We start from the raw sequence: 22,420 nt of genomic DNA, 5'->3' as shown, positions 1-22,420 counted from the left end.
ATAGCTAATGATAAGGAGCATTTCTATAGCTCTTAAAGGTTGGCAAAGCACTTTTTATATGTTAACTCATTTAACTAATATGCACTGTTGTATGAAGATGCAAAGCATGGAATCCCTGCAAAGGTACAGGGATAGCCTCACCCAGAATTACAGGGGCTAACCCTATGATGGAATTCTGGGTGAGGCTATCCCTGTACCTTTGCAGGGATTCCATGCTTTGCATCTTCACACAACAGTAAGTAATAAAGATTTCTTAAAGAAAGTATGGAAATCTGAAATGTATTTTAAAAACAAAGATCATACAAACAGTTGTAGTGTTGATATAGAACTTCTTCAGTACTGCAATGGATCTCTGATCTCATTCTAACATGGATCTTACACATCATATAACCCATGCATATCTTTCATTTGGTGTGAATTTGTTCATGTTCTTCCATAGATCCTTCACAGAGGATTCTTTCAATTGTTAGGTCCCTTCCTCTAGATCTTTTTCTGTTTTATCAGTTTCATTTAAGAACCTAGGTTGTCTTCCTTGCTCCTTCTATATAACCAGTGCAACCTTCTTTTTCAATCTATATTTCCTTGATGATATCTCTTATACCAGTATCAAACTTGGGCCCGTGTTAAATGTAATTGGGAAATGTTTAACAAAATAAATAAAATATGATACAACAAAGTTAATTTGTGGTTTTCTATATCTGACATAATGATATGTTTTTAAGTTTTACACCTCTGCCTTAAGCCACTTTTGTGGAGTTCATCATTGACAATAGTCTATAGCTTACTTTGTCATCTTTTAATGCATATGTTAAGGACATACAAGATTCCTTAATAAAAGCAACCATAGATGAAATATTCTCCCTTCTTTTTAGGAGAGAGATGAGAGACTATTGGTGCAGAATGCAATATGCTATCAGATACAATATTTTGTTGGTTGATTTTAATTAACTTTTTCTTATGAGAGAGTCTTAAGAGAGACATCATGGCTAAATGGTGAAATTGGCTAAATAAAGAGAGCTTGGCCTAAGTCAGGAACTTTTGGATTTTGAGTACATTTCTAACACTTATTGACTGTGCCACCCTGGGCAAGTCATTTAACTTCTCAGAGCATCCAGGCTACTCTCCAAGATGTTACCCAAATTGGTAGGGGAGTTCCTCGGTAGGAGGACCCTATATTTGCGTGTGTGTGTGTGTGTGTGTGTGTGTGTGCGCACGCGCGCGTGTGTGTTTTAAATTTCATGTGTGTGTGTTTTTAAAACTCTTACCTTCTGTCTTGGAATTGATATTGAATATTGATTCTAAGGCAGAAGATCTATAAGGGCTAGGCAGTTTGGGGTTAAATGATTTGCTCAGGGTCACATGGCCAGAAAGTATCTGAGATTAGATTTGAACCCAGGTGCCCCTGACTCTGGACCTGGCACACTTTTCACTGAACACCTAGCTGCCCCTACCATGTTGAAAGTACAGTGCCAGTCAAAATAAGGAAGTTAAAGGATGGGGAAGAGGGCTGTGGAAAGTAACTCCAGATTTGACTGTGGCATAAATAACAAAAGACATAAATAACTTTTTAAAAAAGATTATCACAAAGACTTAACTAGGTTCAGTGATCTTCAGATTATTAAAATCATGTAAGGTGAAAAGTAGATAAAAATATATGCTCACCAAAGGTATTTGCCCATCCATAGCGGTTGTCCTATACAAGGTCCAAATGGAAGAGAGGTTCACTCTTAATTGCCATTTACTGTGATGATTGCATCAACTTGAGAACATTATAGGGTTCCTTCAATGAGATCAGTGATTTCTCAGAAGAGATCAACCTAACAGTTCATACAAGGGAAAATTAAAGGGATGAAGATTATCTATTAGTCAGACTATACCATGTATGGGCAGACTATTGAGTTAAACACCTACCTATGTATTTCTAGTTACATTGTTGTTAAATCTAGTATTTACATAGCACTTTAAGGTTTCCAAAACACTTTATAGAGATCTCTGGGAGGTAGGCGTTATTATTACCATATTTTACAGATGAAGAAACTGAGGCAAAAAGTTACTTAGGATCTGACAGCTAGTAAGAGTGTGAAGCTAGATATAAATTCAGTGTTTTCTGATTCTAGGTCCTGAGTTCTAATCATTGCATTATCTCATTGCCTCTAGTCATTTTATATATCATCTAGGTATGTAGTAGTCCTTGGGTATGCTGTTTTTTTGGCTCTGCTTACTTCACTATATTAATTTATGTAGATATTTGCATGCTTCTCTGTATTTATCCTACTCATAGTTTCTTACAGCACCATAATATTCCACTACAATCATGTACAACTATTGTTTGTTTAGCAACCTCCCAGTTGATGGGTATTTTTTTTATTTCCATTGCTTTGCTACTACACACTCAAAAAAGTACCATTATAAATATTTTGAAATCCATTTTTTTAACAGATATTTTCTTGTCAATATTGTGTGTTTAGGATCCTGGGTTTGAATCCTATGGAATCAAAGGAACCCAAGGGGTGGTGGAGAAATTGATAATAGATGCAAAGTACAAGACAAGTATAACATTTTTAGAATTTGTGCTTTGACACATGTATAACTTTCATCTGATTACTTGCCATCTCATAAAGGTGGGAGGAGAAAGAGGAAGGGAGAAAATCTGGATCCCACTTGTCAGAAAACAAATGTTAAAAATTGTTTCTATGTGTACTTGGGGGAAAATAAAACAAAATATTACTGTGGGAAAATTGTGCTTTGAGGTTTAATTGTTCCATTAATATTTTTATGCAGTGCCAGCTTAGAGAACTACCATTCAAAACTTAGTAAAACCGAGAAGAAATTCTTGAGGAAACAAACGAAAGCCAGACACACATTGCTGAGACATGAAGGCATTGAGAGTGTGTCTCATGCCACTGAGGTGATGTAAAACTTTTACTATCCCTTTGTGGATGTAGTTGCCATGCTATTTTCAAATATTAATGTATTAGTAACCTCCTTGGTGAAATAGGTTTGAAGAGAGGTAGTTTTACCTCATTTATATGTTAGGGTTTTTTAACATTCTGCTTGAGACTGTATCTTGATCATTTAAAATTGTATATAATCACATATAACTTAGTTATTTCATACCTGAATACCCATTCCTTTTGCTGGGTAGTTAGAGGAAAGTCATATTTTAGGAGATGATGTCCCTTTGGGGACGAGAAGTCAGAAGACCTGATTTCTAGTTCCTACTCAGCTACTTTAAGCTGTTAGGGAACAAATCAACTGTTTCCAAACTTCCAGTTCTTCATCTATAAAATGGGAATATTTGCACTGCATATTTCACGTGATCATTGTGAAGATCAGGTGAAACACTGTATGTTAGTTAGTGACTGATAATTCATATATGTAGTGCTTCAATATTTGCAGAGCAACTCCCAACAATCCTGTAAGGTAGGTGATGGAATTATTATTAGCCTGATTTTACACATGATGAATTGGATTTTTAAATAACTAGTGTATTTTGAGAAACTAAATTAAATTAATAGATTTTCAAAGAAGTTAGGAGATATTTAACTATTTGCCTACCTTTGATCTGCACCTCATCCTTCACTAATGGTACCATTTGTTTCTCTTGAGGTTGCTGCTAAGGTAGCCAAAGGGTTAAATGGATTTTCCACCTAATGAGTGATATTCTACTTGCTGCATTCAAGAACCATACAACATAGTAGTAAGAAGAGATTCAAGAGAGGAATTCTTGAACTGTTTGAAGTTCCTTTGGCTTTGTTTAGCAGCCTTGATCAAACCACAGGTGACATTTGAAGAGTAAGGTTACAATTGAACCTCTTTTTTATGTTCATGGCTTTCCTGTGATAAACAAGCTCCTCCATTCTTGCCTGGATGCTTGAACCTTTTTTATTTTACAAGTTCTTAGCATTTAACAGATTTCTGTTTTCTGGCCTAAGGACCATGACAAAATAAGACTTTTATAGATCTGCTCTCCCTACATATCTTTGACTTCCCGGGAGAAAAAAGTCATTGATTTTTTTTTTAAACCCTTACCTTAGAATCAGGACTACAAGTATTGGTTCGAAGGCAGAAGAACAGTAAGGGCTAAGCAGTTGAGGTTAAGTGACTTGCCCAGGGTCAAATAGCGAGGGAGTGTCAATTGTTGATCTTTAACCTGACTTAAAAACAATTGAATCATTTTGGATATTTTTTAAAAGATCTTCATTTTTGCACATTCAAAAAAATATTCATATGCTGTGCAAAATGTATCTTTCAAACATTAACCGATTATTCTTCGATTTGGCTCAGAAGGTCATTAACCAGAAGAGGCTTTAGAGGCTAGTTGGACACTTAGCACAACTTTCATTTTAGAGATAATGAAAATTAGGTTGATAGGGGTTAATTGAATTGCCCAAGCTCACCCAGATAGTAAATGACAGAGGTGAGTTTTGAATTCAGATCTTCTAATTTTAGAACCATTGCTCTAATTTTTGGACTCATCTATAGATGATATAGGAAAGTTCCATAAAGGAGATCAGAGGTTTCCAGGACATTAATTGAGAATTATTGCCCTAGAGATAAGAATACTATGAATTCATTAAGAGTGCTCCATTAATATTTTTTAGTCCAATACTGTGTATTGGTTTTAAGACAGAAGAGCAAGAAGGGCTAAGCAATGGGCATTAAGTGACTTGCCCAGGGTCAAACAGCTAGGAAGTGTCTGAGGCCAGATTTGAACCCAGGACCTCCTGTCTCTAGGCCTGATTCTCAGACCACTGAGCTACCTAGCTGTTCCAAGCTCTCAAGTTTTAAACCAGATTTTCTGGATTTTTAAAAAGGTATTTTCAGAAAAAAAGAATTTTTTTCAGATTACATCTGAAAAATATACTTATAGATAGATTTCATAAATAAAGAAACAAGTGAACAATGTTGAGATTAGTATGTTACCCCTTGGATAAAACTAAGGGTTAAAGTTACCTTTGTCAAAGTAAAGTAAAGGAGAACAATGACTTGAAGCATTATTTTGAAATCTCCAGCCAATATGAAAAGAGTTGGAATAAAGGAGGAAGAAGAAAATAAAGAAGCTCTCTTTATTCCTGCCTTGTTCTTTCTCTTACTTACTCTCTTTTTTTTTCCCCAAAAGGGAATAACTTTCAGTATAACAGTGGTGGCACACCTTTTAGAGGGGCGAGTGATATGAGAAATGTCCTCAGCGTAAGGAGGACATGTGCCTGCTGAGAGGGCTCTGACTGCCACCACCATGGGTATATACAATCATCAGCTGTCCTACTCTGGGGGCATAGTTGTCTGTCTGCCTGCTTATCTTCCTGCTTGTCTGTTAGTCTCTATTTCTCTGTTTCTATCATAGACACAGAGTTTGCTCTTAAGGCCATCTTGAAATTCATACCATGGTTTGCCTTTTAGTGCAGTCTTATAATAATCTTTTAATGAGGTCCTTTCCATATGTCACGGACTTAACTTCTATTAATGAAAATCCATATTAGATATGACATATATTAGAAATTAAATTCTAGTCTAAAGTGTATATTGTTACAGCAGGATTCATGTGTGTAGTCAACTCTGTGAGAAATGATCTAGTTTTAGTTTTGTTATCATAAAGTTTTATTCTTTAAAAATTTTATGGCAGAGACTAGATTTACCTACTTGTTTTTGTTTGTGAAGATCTCACAAATCACAAACTAATCTTATCCTTGATGAGATTGGACACTAAGAGGCTTATTTCTGCTATGTTTCAATATTCTTAGAAGTAGCAGATGATAAAGTAAAGGTTATGTATGATCCAGACCACACAGCAGATTTTTCTCTGTTCAAGAATTTTGACTATGAGACTAAAAGAAAATGTCATCAGAAGAAAAATAGGAAGAAGAGAAAAAAAATTCCCTCAATAAAGTTTAGAACAAGGCACTAAAAAAACTCAACAACACACATTTGCTGAAATCCGTGCTTCCTGGATGATGTATGCCACTTATAGGAAACTGAATGGGATTTTGTCCCTCTGTACGTTGGGTAATTTAGTTAGCCTGGTGTAGGACAAAGTTTTACATGTATTTCATTTTAAATAGAATCTATTATTAATGACGCATTAGAATGCAGTTTTCAAAAATCCAGTTCTTGGAAAAATATGAAATAATGGGGTTAGAATTCCTTTATGTGATGATATCAAATTTATATTTACAGTTAATAATGAAGGCCTATATTTTGACTTTGGGCTGGTGTGTAAGTTTTATTTTTTCAAATGCCAACACAATAAGTTCACATTTGCTGTTGAGTCAAAATACAATTGTATTTTGGTCTTTTTGTATAAAATTATTAATCAAATAATTATTGAATAGTTATGAAACAATTTCTTATTTTTTCCTTCTGGTACTAATGTGTTAGTAAAATACTCTTTTAGGGTAAATTAATTTTGATTGCTAATGCCACCTTTTTTTTTTTTTTTTTAATTAGAGTCTGGTTGTTGCCAATGGAGGTTTGGGTAATGGTGTGAGTAGAACCCAGCTGCTTAACATATTTGAAAGATGTGGATCTGTAGAAGCTCTCTTAATGCCACCTAACAAACCCTACTCCTTTGTAAGATACAGGACCAAAGAGGAATCTCAAAAAGCCTATGTAACTCTCAATGGAAAGGAAATGGTAGACGACTTGGGACAAAATATCACTCTGTACTTAAACTTTGTGGAAAAAGGTATTTTATTTGTTTAATCCTTCTGAGAATGATTTTTGATTTTGCTTTGGTTTTTGTTTTTTTTTTTTTAATTAGGATTTTAGAACTTACAAAATGAAGATTAGTTTAAATACAAGGCTTGCCTAGCCATTGATTCTATTGATGCCCAAATATATTCATTTAATATATATTGAGTAGTCATGATAGATGCACAGTAGTGCATCTTATAGAACTAATTAACAAAAGTCATTTTGATATTCTGGTTTATTGTTGAGGATCACCTTCTGTTGCCATTTACTTAAATTTGGGAAATGGAAAAAACTTTATATTTACTTGTAGTTCTAGGGTACAATTTAATAGATCAGTTTTACATTGCTTCAAAATGTGTTTTGGGGGCAGCTGGATGGCTCAGTGGATTGGCTATTCTTAGGTTCAAATCTGGCTTCAGACACTTCCTAGCTGTGTGACCCTGGGCAAGTCATTAAACTCCTATTGCCTAACCCTTACCACTCTTCTGCCTTCGAACCAATATATGTATTGGTTCTAAGATGGAAGGTTAGGGTTTTTTAAAAAAATGTGTTTCAAAAGGAAGTTTTGAACAATCATTTTTAAGGAATATTTTTGTGTTGTAAAAATAAAATTGCATTTCATCTCTGCCTAATTGCAAAACTCATCTAATTTTAAATTCGTGGCCTAAGTTTAGATCTCTATTAGATTAAGTCTGAATTTTATATGCCTCTAATCAATTTTTTAAAATTAGATAGGAAACAGGTTTTCATTAGAAAGCTAAATATCATCAGTGTCATTTCCTGTCACTTTTCTTCTCTATTAAGGACACATTAAAAAATAGTCTAGAATTAGTGACTTTAGGGACTCTGAAATGCAATGATAGAATTTGCCAATTTCTAGAGCTTCTGCACTCACATTTACAAACTTGTGACTTTATGAATGAGAATATAACAAAAGCAAAATGATTTTGGTATTTGTCAGTTGTGAATGTCCACTGAACTGCAAATTGAGAAGGTGTTCTTAATTTTTCTTTTTTTTTTTAATTTTTAGAGAGAAATCAAAGTTTAATTTAAGTATATATTTGTCTTTTGTTCAAAGAATACTAAGTACGGTTATCTTTTTTTTAAACATTTATTAATATTTGTTTTTAACATGGTTACATGATTCATGCTCCTACTTTCCCCTTCACCCCCCGCACCCTCCCCACCCATGGCCGACGCACATTTCCACTAGTTTTATCATGTGTCATTGATCAAGACCTATTTCCAAATTGTTGTTAGTTGCATTGGTGTGGTAGTTTCGAGTCCACATCCCCAATCATGTCCTCCTCAGCCCATGTGTTCAAGCAGTTGTTTTTCTTCTGTGTTTCCTCTCTTGCAGTCCTTCCTCTGAATGTGGGTAGCGTTCTTTACCATAAATCCCTCAGAGCTGTCCTGTGTCATTGCATTGCTGCTGGTACAGAAGTCCATTACATTCGATTTTACCATAGTATATCAGTCTCTGTGTACAATGTTCTTCTGGCTCTGCTCCTTTTGTTCTGCATCAATTCCTGGAGGTCTTTCCAGTTCACATGGAACTCCTCCAGTTTATTATTCCTTTGAGCGCAATAGTATTCCATCACCAGCATATACCACAATTTGTCCAGCCATTCCCCAATTGAAGGGCATATCCTCCTTTTCCAGTTTTTTGCCACCACAAAAAGCGTAGCTATAAATATTTTCATACAAGTCTGTTTATTTATGATCTCTTTGGGGTACAAACCCAACAATGGTATGGCTGGATCAAAGGGCAGGCATTTTTTTATAGCCCTTTGAGGATAGTTCCAAATTGCCAGCCAGAATGGTTGGATCAGTTCACAACTCCACCAGCAATGCATTAATGTCCCAATTTTGCCACATCCCCTCCAGCATTCATTACTCTCCCCTTCTTTCATTTTAGCCAATCTGCTAGGTGTGAGGTGATACCTCAGAGTTGTTTTGATTTGCATTTCTCTAATTAGAGATTTAGAACACTTTCTCATGTGCTTATTGATACTTTTGATTTCTTTACCTGAAAATTGCCTATTCATGTCTCTTGCCCATTTATCAATTGGGGAATGGCTTGATTTTTTGTACAGTTGATTTAACTCCTTGTATAAATACAGTTATCTTAATGTATTTTTTAAACTCTTACTTCCTGTTTTAAAATTGATAGTAAGTATTGGTTCCAAGGCAGAAGAGTGGTAAGGGCTAGGCATTTGGGGTTAAGTGACTTGCCCAGGGTCATGTAGCTAGGAAATGCCTGAGGCTAGATTTGAATCCAAAACTTGTCTCTAGGCCTGGCTCTTTATCCATTGAGCCACTTAGCTGCCCCTACAACTATCTTTAAACTGAAGTCATGCACAAGGCTTTATCCTTATGTCATTTGTATAACATACCCAAGTATTTAAATTTGTGATCTTGGGGTGATAAAATATGGTAAGGTTTATTACTTATAGCTTACATTTACTAGCACTTTATATTCCCAAAGTGCTCTGCATATGCTCATTTCATTTCAACAGTAAGCATTTATTAGCTCCTACTGAGATATATATATATATATATATATCCCCAGAGATATAAAGACAAAGCAAAGAGTATACTCTGCCCCTCAAATATTTGTTTTGAAAAAGGTAAGGAGGGCAAGAGGTACTCGTAGATTATGGAAACTAGGGAAAACTTCTTATTCCCCCTTTGAGGTACATATTGCAAGGATTATCTCTATTCTTAAGATAAGGAAACTGATAGGGGAGTTAAGTGTCCTTCCCAAATTCATATAATGAAGAAGATGATGATGATGATAATATTAGATAACAGTTATTTAGGGCTTTAAAGTTTGTAAAGTGCATTACATATTTCTTCCCATTTGATCCTCACAACAACCCTGTAGTGTAGGTACTATTATCTTATTTTATGGACGAGGAAACTGCGGCACAGGTAGGTTGATCAGCTTTACCCAGAATCACACAACAAGTAAGTGTATGAGGCAGGAATTGAATTCAGGTCTTCCTAGCTCCACAGTGCACTTGGCTGCCACAGTGCACTAGTAAGCAACAGCAGGATTTGAACCTAGATCTCTTGCCCTGGATTCTACCACTCTTTTTACTGTATCAGCTTGTGATTTCATGCATTTAGATATAGCACATGTCCTGGTTGGTATTATAGTCTTTGCATTCATTTTTTTCATCATAATTCTTTTAAGGGGCTAGTAAGTGGCATGGTAGATAGAAGGCTGGGCCTGGAGTCAAGAAGACTCATCTTCCTGGGTTCAAATGTGATCTCAGACACTTAGTAGCTGAATGACCCTGGGAAAGTCACTTGACCCTGTTTGAGTCAGTTTCCTCATTTATAAAATGAGGTGGAGAAGGAAAAGGCAAAGAAAACCCAAATGGGGTCACAAAGAGTCAGCTATAACTAAAAACAACTAAGCAAAAAATACTTTTAAGCATGGATTTTCTTGTACCTGTTTTCTATACCTGCATCCTAATCAATTATCTCTTTAGGTGTAATTAGAGCCATTTGAAAGACAGTATGGGAATTTTCTCTTTTGATTTGTTCATTTTCTTAGAGAGTGTTATGTTAATTTTCATTTTCTGTAATTGACTATAACCTATTGTCTAGTATCTCAGAAGGATTAACTATGTTAGTACTCTTTTAGAGAGCACTTTTAGAGAGCACTTGATATTTTATTTAAAGAGGCATGTTGTTGGGCTTAACATTTTTTGATAAACACTATTTCTTGTATGAGATTTGAGAAAATGATTTAATCATGATTGAACAGAATATCTAAGTAAAATCCTCCCTTTTACTCCCAATTACTGATTATGACAGTGGGAAAAACTCATATTTCTTATTAATTTTTGCTTTTGTATTTTATGTGTGTAAAATATTACTTAAAACCAATTTTTATATTCTGTAAGTGAAATTTAAGGAGTTTATGACTTGGAATATGGATATATGGATAGAATACTATTTTGTATGGAATTGTTTTTATTTTATTTCTCTAGTGCATTGGGAAGATCTAAGACCTTCAGTATTACCTCCAGGCCTCATGATCATGGAAGAAATTGTGTCTCCAGAGGATGAGAAAATCTTATTAGAAAGTATTGATTGGACTCACAATTTAGCTGATAAAAATGGTAAGTGAAATTTATGAAAGTCTTTGCAAATCTTTTCAAGTGGCTCTCTTAACCTGCTTTTTGTTTCTCTGTCCCACTGATTGATCCATGTTTTCAGTGGCATGGATTTTCCATTGTAATTAACTACCATGTCATGGCTTCTTATCTTGTACTGTTGTTGCCAGGGCTTTTCCATAAATCCTCTGTGGAGACTTCACACAATATGCTAGCGGCCTTATTCTTATTCTTTTAGTATCTTATACCAGTGTAGTGTTCTGTCTATCACTTGGTTATCCCCAGTTCTCTCTATATGTGCTCATCTCCCTCTTTTTCTAGTTGCATGGATCCTTGATGTATTTTATACATCTTTTCAAGTATGTCATCACTGGTAACCTATTGCATCCCAGTAATATTTGATGTTTCTAGGGTTCTTTGAGTTACTTATATTTTGGATTTTTTTGAGGTCGTAGTGTTCCATGATTTATGGTGCTTTGGTAGCACTAGGGGAATGTTGATGTTTAAAGAGATGGCCCTTTGTAGCCAAGAGCAGTGTGGAATTATTGAAAATACTGCGCAACCTCCTCAATTTAATTTGGCTCAGTCATTCTCCTTGTACTAGGCTCAGATAGTTCTTGTCTAAAATGTGTGTGTGTAAAAAGAAGCAGAATGATATGTATGTACATATATCTGAATATACATATCTATATTAGCCATATATATGAACCAAGTGGAATGTGTATATGTGTGTGTGTGTGTGTGTGTGTGTATCAGCTATATTGGCATATCTCTAACTCTATGTATATATACACATGTCTTTGTATACACATCTGTATTAACCATACACACATACATGTGTATCGGTATATAGACAGATATACACACATGTATGCACAATCCACACACAACCATTCTTTATGTACACGCGTGCATTTGCATGTGTGGCACATATACATGACAAATGTCATATATGTATTTATTTTTCCTCATAATTCTGACTATTCTGCTTCATTGCAGCATTGAGGTGACTTAGTTCCTAAGGGCTCTGTGCAGGCTCTAGCAGGTTTTCACAAGATAGAAAGATATTTAGTATGACTCAGTGATGAATCTGTGCTGGTTATCTTTTGACTAGCTTAGCTAAGTTTGGTGAGGTTCATAACCAAGTTAATCATTGGTTGATGAATTTTTTGGCCACAGTAGCATACACATGTGCCCACAGACCTGCAGTCACCCACCCAGCTAGATGAGATACTCTGCCTCAAATGCATCTTTCATCCGTTTTGTTTTTGTAAAGTCGATGTTTAAAGCAATCTTTTTGGAAATTGTTATGGGTTCCACTGAGGAGGCATTAGAATATTCTGTGGTTCTTTGCTTAATGTCATCTATAAATGAAAACATTTGGAAAACCTATGTATTTGCCCATGCCATTAAAGAAGCTTTAGATGGAATCTCAACCAAAGAAGGACTTCCAGTTGATGACAAATTTCTCTAATTGCCCCTGGTCTTTCATAACTCAATTCTGAGTTATTCTTGGGATTCTTTTTTTCTTTATTTCGAAGTTAAGGAAATCATACTAATAATACTTTGGTTCCATGGTGCAGATTGCTTGTAAGAACTAGGAAAACTATTCTTTCATCATCTCTTATAATTAGAACCTCAGATATTTCAAACTTATTCTCAGTTAAAAAAAAACCAATATACTCTCTTTAAATGCTCTGAGTACCCTCTCAGATTTAAAAATTTCCAGCTCATTAGCAGCAATGTGAGTGGCAGGGTAGTGTTTAAGCCAGCCATTGGGTGAAATCCTAATTGCTACAATTTTAGACTTGAAGGAGCAGTGGGTACAAAAGCAGGGTATTTGGTTAATTTTGTTGAATTCATCAGCAGAGGGAGTTTGTAAATACTGCAGATTCCTCTAGAATTCTTACACAGTGGTGATTTAGAAGCACATGAAGAAGGCTAAATGTTTTTTCTTCAGAGAAATAACTGCTTTTTTTTTTTTTTTTTGGCAGCTCAGAAATCTTTAAAACATAGAAAAGTAAAGCATTATGGGTATGAATTTCGCTATGATAACAACAATATAGATAAGGATAAGCCATTACCTGGAGGTAAGATACTATTAATAGATATTGGTACATCATTTCAATTTGGAATATATTCTCAAGGAAATGAGGCCTCTTTGTGGGGAAGGGGGGCAAGTTACTTTGTAATTAGTGGCATCTGAAGGTAACAATTGAAATTAACCACTCATAGCCATACCAAAGTAGAGTCAGGATAACCCAAATTCAGATGCTACACCTCATCCTTAGTAGCTTTTTTTTTTTAAAGCAAAGTCAACTAATTCATCAAAACGTATTTAAGTGTTTGCTATGTGCCAGACACTGGGCTAGCACTGGGAATACAAATATTAACAAAAATAAAGACAGCTCTTCCCCTCAAGGAACTTACATTCTCATGGGAAAATAGCATGTTTTACATGTTGAAGTTGAAAATGATTGTGGAGGGGCGGGCAACTAGGTAGGACAGTGCATAGAGCACTGGACCCGGAGTCAGGAAGACCAGAGTACAAATCTGGCTTCTGATTCTTACTAGCTATGTGACCCTGGGCAAGTCACTGAACACTGTTTGCCTCGGATTCCTCATCTGTAAAATGATCTGGAAAAGGAAATGACAATCCACTCCAGTATCTTTGCCAAGAAAACCCCAAATGGGATTGAACAACCCAGAGCACTATGCTTGGTACATAGAAGGCACTTAATAAATGTGGATTAAGTCGGATTGGATTAAGAAAGCTCGTGGCTTAGAAGCAGGTTGAGAGGTGTTTGGAGCATGATTGAGGAATCCAGAGGAATGTATCACAGTGGGAAATGAAACGACTTACTCTGAGTCTTTTTCTCACCTATAAAATCAGACAGTTGAACTATATAGCCTATACAGTACCTTCTAATTCTAAACCTGTGAGCCTATGATGCTCTGAGCTGTGCATACTATTGAAGTAGGATTCAAGAAAGAAGGAGGCAACATAATATGTCAGAAGGAATACTCGACTGGGGGACAGTGCAGCTGGGTTTTGGTCCTGGAAGATTCCTAAATATCTGTATGACTTTGGACAAGTCACTTTACTCTGGACTTTATAGTCTAAATTTTTCAAATGAAGGGGTTTGGTCTAGTTTCTCTCTCTCAATTTTGTGATTCTGCATGTATTAGATAGTTTCTTCAAATAAATATGAAATTTTCTAAAACAGAGGAAAAAAGAAAAACCTAGAGACAATTTTTGTAAGTTGAAAAACCCTGCCTTCCCTCTGTTCCCATCCCTAACAATGTTTAATATTGATTTGGCAATAAAAGAAATACTTTGCATCAGAACTTAATTTTTGTAGCAGTATTTTTGAATTTTTTATTGTGTTATTTCATTAAACAACATATTACAAATGATAAGTAAAATATTATTGTATTAGAGAGTCATCATGAAATTATAAATAGAGGGATGGCCTTTGAATCAGAAAGATTCAGGTTCTAGTCCTGCCTTTGACACAAAGTGGCTCTGTGGTCCTGGGCAACTTCTCAATGCCCCAGACAATTTTCTAAGATTATCAACTATAGTCTTCATTGGTAGAAGGAAATTCCATAGCAGTAGAATTAGATTTAGATTTTTAAAAAATGTATTATTGTTGTTTACTGAGATTTTTCTTTTTGTAACTGTTACCTTTCTGTCTTAGAATCAATACTGAGTTTTGGTTCCGAAGCAGAAGAGCAGTAGTGGCTAGGCAAGGGGGAGTTAAGGGACTTGCCCAGGGTCACACAGCTAAGAAGGCCAAATTTGAACCTAGGACTGTCCATTTTTAGATCTTACTCTCAATCTACTGACCCACTTTGTTTCCCCTGAGATTTGTTCTTTTATAAAATGTAAACATTGTTAGTAAAAATTGCTTTCCTGAATTTTGTTTAAAAATTTTATGTAACAACCTTAAAAATTATAAACTTTTAAAAATATTCCAGGAAATAATTTTTTGGTATTTTGTTTTAAGTATAAATGGTTTGTGTTTTGGATTTTCTTGTCATTTGGTTATGAATCTAGATTTTAGATTTAGAGGAAAACATATTTTATCTGTGCTTTTCACACTGGCTTTGTTTGATTTCTTGCCTCAAAAATATTTAATAAATACTTTTCTAGTCTAGATGTTTTATAGTTGTAATTTTAACTGCAGGTCTTCCTGATATTTGTAACAGCATTTTGGAGAAGTGGTTGACAGAAGGGCACATTAAATATATTCCTGACCAGCTGACAATAAATCAGTATGAACCTGGGCAGGGTGAGTACTTTTTCTTCTGAAAATTCCAAAGCCTATACTTCATGTTTTAAAAGTGGAGGAAATGACTAAAGAATGTAATGTTCTATTAGTACTATCTATTTTTAAACATACTTGCCTTATAAATGATTTCTATTTTACCATTACTAATTACTTCTGCTTATCTTTGGTCCAATATAGTTGATCTAGAATGCATGTAGAAGTTTTATCTATGATATTTAGGCTAATATATTAAAAACAGAGGTTTAGATTTTTTTTTATCTCCTGTTTTCATTAGAGAAATTGTTAAAATGCCTAAAATGAGAAAAAGGAAGAAATGAATGATTAATAGAAAAAGATGAGCTCAAAAGGTAAATGAGCATCAGTGGAGGAGGCATGGATATAATGATGAACAATTGTGAGAAGATTTGTTAGTGTTGTTGGGTGGCTTTGCTCTTCCTCTCACACCAGAACATATCTGTAAATGGCAAATTTAGGTTCAGAGATTGATAGGAAATTCACAACTCAAAGTTGTCAAATTTGTGATCCAGGCCAGTATTCTAGAATAAGACTTAAACCAGATTAAAATATAATTGGAAATGTTTAATAACATGAATAAAAATGCAACATGCTATAATGTTATTTTGTAGTTTTCTAAATCATTATGCTTTCTGCATTTGAGTTTGACATCACTGCCTTAAGTGATCTCAACTAACCTGGCTACATTCTCAACTAATATACTTATCAGCCCTTTATAAGGAATATATACACTTCATGAGGGGAAGGACTGTCTCAAATGCTTCTTTGATTTCCCCTACTATGGGGAGGGGTTCTCCTGTATAGAAAACAGAAAATAGGCAATTGATTATAGAGCATGAGTAAACAGAACAGAAAAAGCAGTGCTTCAATCAAGGCCCTACTAAGACTTGATTGCCTAAATCCCAGACAAATCAAATCTAACTTTGAGTATGGTTTTTGTAATGAAGTGGCACTGATCATTCAGCAGTTGACATCTTTATGAATCCTTGCCAATCCCGTACCCTTCTCCTTTCTAGCTTTATTTTTTTTTTAGCCCTTAACTTCTGTGTATTGGCTCCTTGGTGGAAGAGTGGTAAGGATGGGCAATGGGGGTCAAGTGACTTGCCCAGGGTCACACAGCTGGGAAGTGTCTAAGGCCGGATTTGAACCTAGGACCTCCCTTCTCTAGGCCGGATTTGAACCTAGGACCTCCCTTCTCTAGGCCTGGCTCTCAATCCACTGAGCTACCCAGCTGCCCCACTCCTCTCTAGCTTTAACTTGGGCACCTGCAGGAACAATAAGTTTCTCAAGTAAGAAGTAAATCTAATGAGCTGAACTTGGATAATAGAATTTTTCCTGAATATTAAGATCTTAAGATCATTAAGACTATTCATGGTGTTTAATTCTCAGTTGGGAAATCATATTTACTTTACATTTCCCTTTTAGTTCAAATTGTAATATTTCCCCTACTATTGCCTGATCTTTTTACTTTACTAAATAGAACCAATTAATCAGGCAAAGGTTATTTATTAAAGCACTCATTTCCTACACAAACCTATGTCTGGATTAGTATGTATACCTATAAACTTTAAAAGGAAAGAAAAAGATAATGACCTGCTAACTGATTCTGTGTTTCAGGAATTCCTCCTCACATTGACACACATTCTGCTTTTGAGAATGAGATCATCTCTCTCAGTTTGGGAGCAGAGGTAAGTTCTCTTAAATTCTGATTAGCTAATGCATTTTATATAGTTTGCTTTACATAGAATTGTTTCCCATGTATTTTGATTTTTAGTGTAGACAGGTTCATCTACACTTAGTATACAAAATAAGGCTACCATAATGGATGTCACACATGAATTTGTATGAAAGAACCCAGCCTCCCAAAAAAGACCAGAAAAGAACTAACAATGATCATGTGTGTTTATCACTTATTTTTTGTGTAGGTAATTTGTGTACTGATATTCTGCCTTGGTACTTAGTTGAAGATAACTGAGTCTGACACTTCAGTCTTGTACCTTCTCTAAGATAGTGCCATGTTTGTCACTCATTTTCAGTGTGGGTGATGTGTAATGATTCTGTCCTTTCACTTTAGTTCATCCTCCAAAAAGTGAATTAGATTACATGATCCCTCAGGTCTTTTCCAGTCCTAAATCTTATGATTCTGTGATCCTTTGATATCTACTACAGAGAGTTCAGGTATCAATTTTCACTTTTACTCCCTCGGGCTTTCTTCCTCTGTGCTCATTTTATCCCAAAAAAGCACCTGTGCCAACATTTGTCAGGTTGCTTCTCTTATTACACAGTTTCAGTAGCATACGCGGCAGTCAGTGATCATTGCACAAACCCCTTCTACTTTACAGGATTGCAATCTAGGAAAGAAGAGAGTATATTCAGGCTTTATAGGAAACAAAGAGTATATTTCTAATGTTTTATCTAATCCAGCCTATACTGGAGTAGGAATATCATTGGCAACATTCCTAAAAAGTAACCACCCAGTCTCTAATGATGGGGAACTCTATACTTTAAGAGGCTGCCTATTCTTCTTCTTCTTCTTTTTTTTTTTTTGACAGCCTTAATTGTTAGGAAACTTTTCCTTACATTGAATTGAAACCCACCTCTCTATGTAGCCTTGTTTGATCTTTGGTCAAATGGAATGAGTCTAATTCTTCTTCTGTTTGGTAACCTCTTGGATATTTAACGATAGTAATCATTCACCTTCTTAATCTTTTCCTTATTGAGATAAAAGCTTTTAATGCTTTCAACTACATTTATATAGGCCAATGATTCCCAAAGTGGGTGCTGCAGTGATCCAGGGTGGGCAGTGATGGCCACACTTTTTTTGTATTACATTCTATTCTAAGTTCAATAAATAGTTCATAATTTCCAGGGGGTGCTAAGTAATATTTTTTCTGGCAAGGGGGCGGTAGGCCAAAAAAGTTTGGGAACCACTGATAGTTGACAGAGTGCTTTTATCACATTAATTCTAAGAAAGGCAGTACAAATATTATTAGATTTCTTTTCATAAGGAAATAAGTGACAGAGCTGGAACTGATAACCAGGGCTTCCGATTCTAAATCTGTGCTTCTTTCTCTTATACTAGTTTTATTTTTCAGCACTACATTAGGGGATATAGAGAGTTGCCTCTGGATGAATTATATCAAGAGGTTACAATCCTGTTTAAGAGCCTCTGGTGGATTTTTTTGGGCCAGGTTCCCTACAAATTGCTTGTATGCTGTAATAAGGGGATTAGGCTAGTAGGATACTAAAGTGGTTGTAATATGGGTATAGGCTAGAGGTAATAGGGAGATTAAGGCAAGGTAAGGTTGCAATAGGGGATAAGGCAGGTAAAGGACTAAAGGTAATGTGAATAGGGATAAGGCACTGTGGATAGGGGTTTGTGGATCCCTAAGGCAGTAAATAGATAACGAAGATACAATGGTGAAGGTGGTAGATTGAGGTGGTAGGAGAAGTAAGGGAATGACTGAGTTTAGGGAATATAAACACAGAGGTATAAAGAGTTGCAAGAGCAGACAGCTACAGCCTGAGAGACACAGACTGGGACACAGGTTTGAGACAGAGACAATAAAGGAAAACAGACTGAGCCCTTCAGGTAGGAAGGGCACTTCTACAGACAAAGGTTAGGACCAGCCAAGAATGGCTTGAAACTGACTAGAGGACTTTCTAGTCAGTTTCTCAGATTCACAAAGGAAGAGTTCAGAGGAAGTATTGAGATTACACTTCCTCCAAAATGGACACCTCCAATTCCCTTCACGATCCAGAAACAATATTATTCCTTTCTCCCCTTCTCCCTCTCTTATCAGTCAACTAATGAACTAGCTAAAGGTTTGATTAAGTGACAAACAGGGTTTATTGATTTTAGGGTCGATTGGAAGGGATGAAGGGGTATAAGGTAACTCTAACAGCCGCCTAGGGAAAGCTTCAGGTGGGGAGGGAGACAGGAATGTGAGACTGAGAAAGGACCTGCCTTAAACTCAGCTCCGAGAGGTTTTGTAGTTTATAGGATTAGGAAAGTTGGATACAGTGATTCAAGAGATAATTTGTAATAAGGGTAAGCCCTATTTGACTACAGGGGAACTATGTCTACCAAGTTTGAAAGCTAACCCCAAGGTCCACCCTCCTTTCAAAACACCAAGAAATTTAGGAAGGGAAAATGATGATTGGAAATAAGGGAGGTTAGGGAGATCTAAAGGAAATAGTTAAGCTAACAAATTTTAAGAGAAAAGCTGCAGAATATAGACCAGGTTTTCCTTCTACTCTCATCGAGTCCCCAGGGTCAACTGTCTAACCTCAGGATTCTAAACCTTTTTCAACTGTCAGAAACTCTGCATTAAGGCTTTGCAGGGTTGATATGCACCGTTTTGCACTACAATGCATCTCTAACTTAATCTCAGTAATTCAATTCAACAGAAATCTACTGAATACCTATTATGTGCCAGTCACTCTGCTAGACTCTGAGGATATGAAGACCAAAACCTAACTCTTTGTCCTCAAGAAGAACCAAGAGTTTCATGGCCAAAAACTGTATGTGTGACTGCAAATAGCTGTGTGACTGCAAACAGTGTATATGATTGGAAATATGACTGAAAACAGTGTGTGGGACTACAGACTGTGTGTGTAATTGTAAACAGTTGTATAACTTCAAATTGTGTGTGTGACTATAGTGTATATGGCTGAAAATAGTGTATATGACCTAAAACAGTATGTGTATGATTACAAATTGGGGTGACTAGTTTGTGTATGAGTGTAATGTGTGTGACTACACTGTATATGATCAAAAACAGTATGTGTGAGACTACAAACTCTGTCTGTGACTGAGGCAAACTGAGCACAGAGAAAGCAAAGAATTTTTAAAATTAAGGAACCTTAGAGAATATCTCATTAAATTCTATCTAGGAGAGATGAATGACTTGCCTGATTAGCAAGTTAGCAAAAGAACCAGGGCTCGAACTCAGTTTTACTAACTTTAATCTGTTTTTTGTTGTCCATTGTGGATAGTTTAATGTATTCTGTTGATATAATTCATGTAGTGACAGATAAAATCCTGTAGACCTATATTTTAATTTTCTTCTTTACCTAGAATATAATTTTAAAAAATAATACTCACCAAATCAGTCATTCAACAAATATGTATGGAGTATCAGTTAAGTGTAAGGCCCTCTGGACTTGGGCAGTGATGGATACAAAAAAAATATAAAAAATAGGACTCATCTTCCAACAGTACACAGTCCAGTTGAAAAGCTCCAACCTATACACCAATAGTTGCAATTGAGGATAATGTAGGCAACATTTAAATGGTTTAATGCTGTTTGGCAAATAGTAAATGGTAAAATGCAGTTTAAGGTCCAGAATAGGAAAGGTTGCTTTCACCTGACACAATCTGGAAGCCTTTTTCAAGAAAGTTCCATTTGATTTGGGCCTTAGTACAATCTCTTATCTTCTTGATGGTCAAAATATATTGGCCATAGTTTTTGTCTTCTCTGACCTCTGTGCCCTCCTTTGGGTATAGAATTGCTGTATCAGAATTACTTTTCCACTCTCAAATTATCAGATTCCTTCCCATTTTCTAAGAACCTTTGTAAATCTTACCTTTTTTTTAAATGAAGTTTTCTTTTTATTAACTGAATGTTTATAAACTTTGCATTTCACCTGTTTGTATATGCATATTTTTACCACTCAGAAACACCTGTTCATACTAATAATGCTTGTAGGGATGGAAACTAGACCTATGATTTCACTGTTATATGGAACTCCTAGATCATGAAACTCCTACTACTGCTTAGTGCAGGTTGGCATCTTTTCTTCAACCTATAGTCTTAAAGAGGTGTCTGAGGCAGTACAAAAGGCTGTGACTTACCAAGAGTTATACATTCAGCATATATCAGAGATGTATTCAAACCAGTTCACGCTAGTTCCTGGTTCCTAAACAACAGTACCTCTCTAAAAGAATAATTTATAAAAATGTAAGTACTTTAAGTTATAAAGTTATAAGTATATAAAGTTATGCAACTCTTATTTATTCAGGCATTTTATTATCCATTTTGAAGATTATCCTGTGTTTTGGCTTCCCTTTGTGTCCCTCCTATTTGTTTATTTAATGCTTATTTGTGTGAAAAGTGTTTTATAGTTGTGTTCATATAGTTCTTTAGCAGGTAGATTATATAGCTTGTCTTGGCAGATAGACTCCCAGTTATTTTATATTGTCAACAGTTATTTAAAATTATTTAATGTCTGTCTTTTGATGTCATTTAACAAAACACTATGCAGGGTGATTTTGGTGATGATACTGAGAGAAATGTATGCTTTTTAAAATCCTTTTTCCTTGATAAATGGTCATTTTGTGTATTTTTATTCAGAAGTTATAAGAAATGAAAACACATTTTAGTTGGAAAAATGAAAATCTTTTGTCATATTCACCATATCCATTTGGTGTCTCTGGAAGCACACACGGAGTTCAGTTTTCTGAAAGAAATAGAGAGCTTCAGGTTAAAACCTTGTTTATAAGCCTGTGATGAAAATAATAGGTTTTATTTTTAAAATACAGGTTCAGAGGCAAAATGAAGCTTAATACTGTAGTAATTGTATACTTCCCTTTATTAACTCATTATTTGCTCTTTTGACAATGACTTCTTATATTTGTCAAGCTTTTCCACTCCCTTCACATTTATTGATCTAATTCTTTATGCCATTGAGACCTTGAACCCTTGGAATTCCCTCAGTTATTTGTTAAGTTTTGGCCATTTGGTCCATAGTCACTTCTCTTCCTGCTTCTATCTAGCCATTTCAGCAGGTACTTATCACATTGGAATTCCTTGCTTTCCTGATCTGCCATTCTCACCTTGACTTCCACCTGTGAGTTTTTTCTGCCTCTTCTTCAGGACTCCTGAGTATCACTAAAGAAAGAGACCAAGCCATATTGATTAAATCATGCTATTATAACCTCAGCTGGGCCCTTAGTACTATGCAGCAATCTTTTTTTTTTGTCAGTCTCTATTGACTATTATTTTTTAGCATGTTTCAAGTCTTTTCCCCCTCTTTCCCCTTCAGATAACCTTTCCACCTACTTTACTGAGGTCATATGAATCTGATGTGATCATTTCATTCCTACTTACTAAAAAAATCTCTCTCTCTCTCTCTTTTATACCTCTGTTATCCTTCATGTTTATGCTTTTTTTTGTCTTATTTTTTTTTTAGAAGAAAATGTTTCCAACCCTTCCAGGTTCCCTAGAATTTCAGGGATTCACTGTGATCAAAACTGTCTTCATAATAATACTAAGATGTTTTCAT

The 22,420-nt window shown here is 35.5% G+C and overlaps 1 protein-coding gene across 1 annotated transcript in view; it reads left to right on the top strand.

The window, feature by feature from the left end:
• Window positions 1–1,848: 1,848 nt before the first annotated feature.
• The window catches only part of ALKBH8 (alkB homolog 8, tRNA methyltransferase), a 49,843-nt gene continuing 29,271 nt past the window's right edge, over window positions 1,849–22,420 (top strand). The window contains exons 1-7 of the mRNA XM_044669062.1: window positions 1,849–1,865; window positions 2,782–2,908; window positions 6,448–6,685; window positions 10,698–10,829; window positions 12,818–12,913; window positions 15,014–15,118; window positions 16,751–16,821. Coding sequence (XP_044524997.1) covers window positions 1,849–1,865; window positions 2,782–2,908; window positions 6,448–6,685; window positions 10,698–10,829; window positions 12,818–12,913; window positions 15,014–15,118; window positions 16,751–16,821 — 786 coding nt within the window. The remainder of the gene's footprint in view (window positions 1,866–2,781; window positions 2,909–6,447; window positions 6,686–10,697; window positions 10,830–12,817; window positions 12,914–15,013; window positions 15,119–16,750; window positions 16,822–22,420) is intronic.

The sequence above is a fragment of the Gracilinanus agilis genome, chromosome 3 (genome assembly GCF_016433145.1).
Source record: "Gracilinanus agilis isolate LMUSP501 chromosome 3, AgileGrace, whole genome shotgun sequence".
NCBI lineage: Eukaryota > Metazoa > Chordata > Mammalia > Didelphimorphia > Didelphidae > Gracilinanus > Gracilinanus agilis.
Note: the sequence above shows the minus strand (reverse complement) of the source record. Positions and strands in the feature narration are given on the sequence as shown.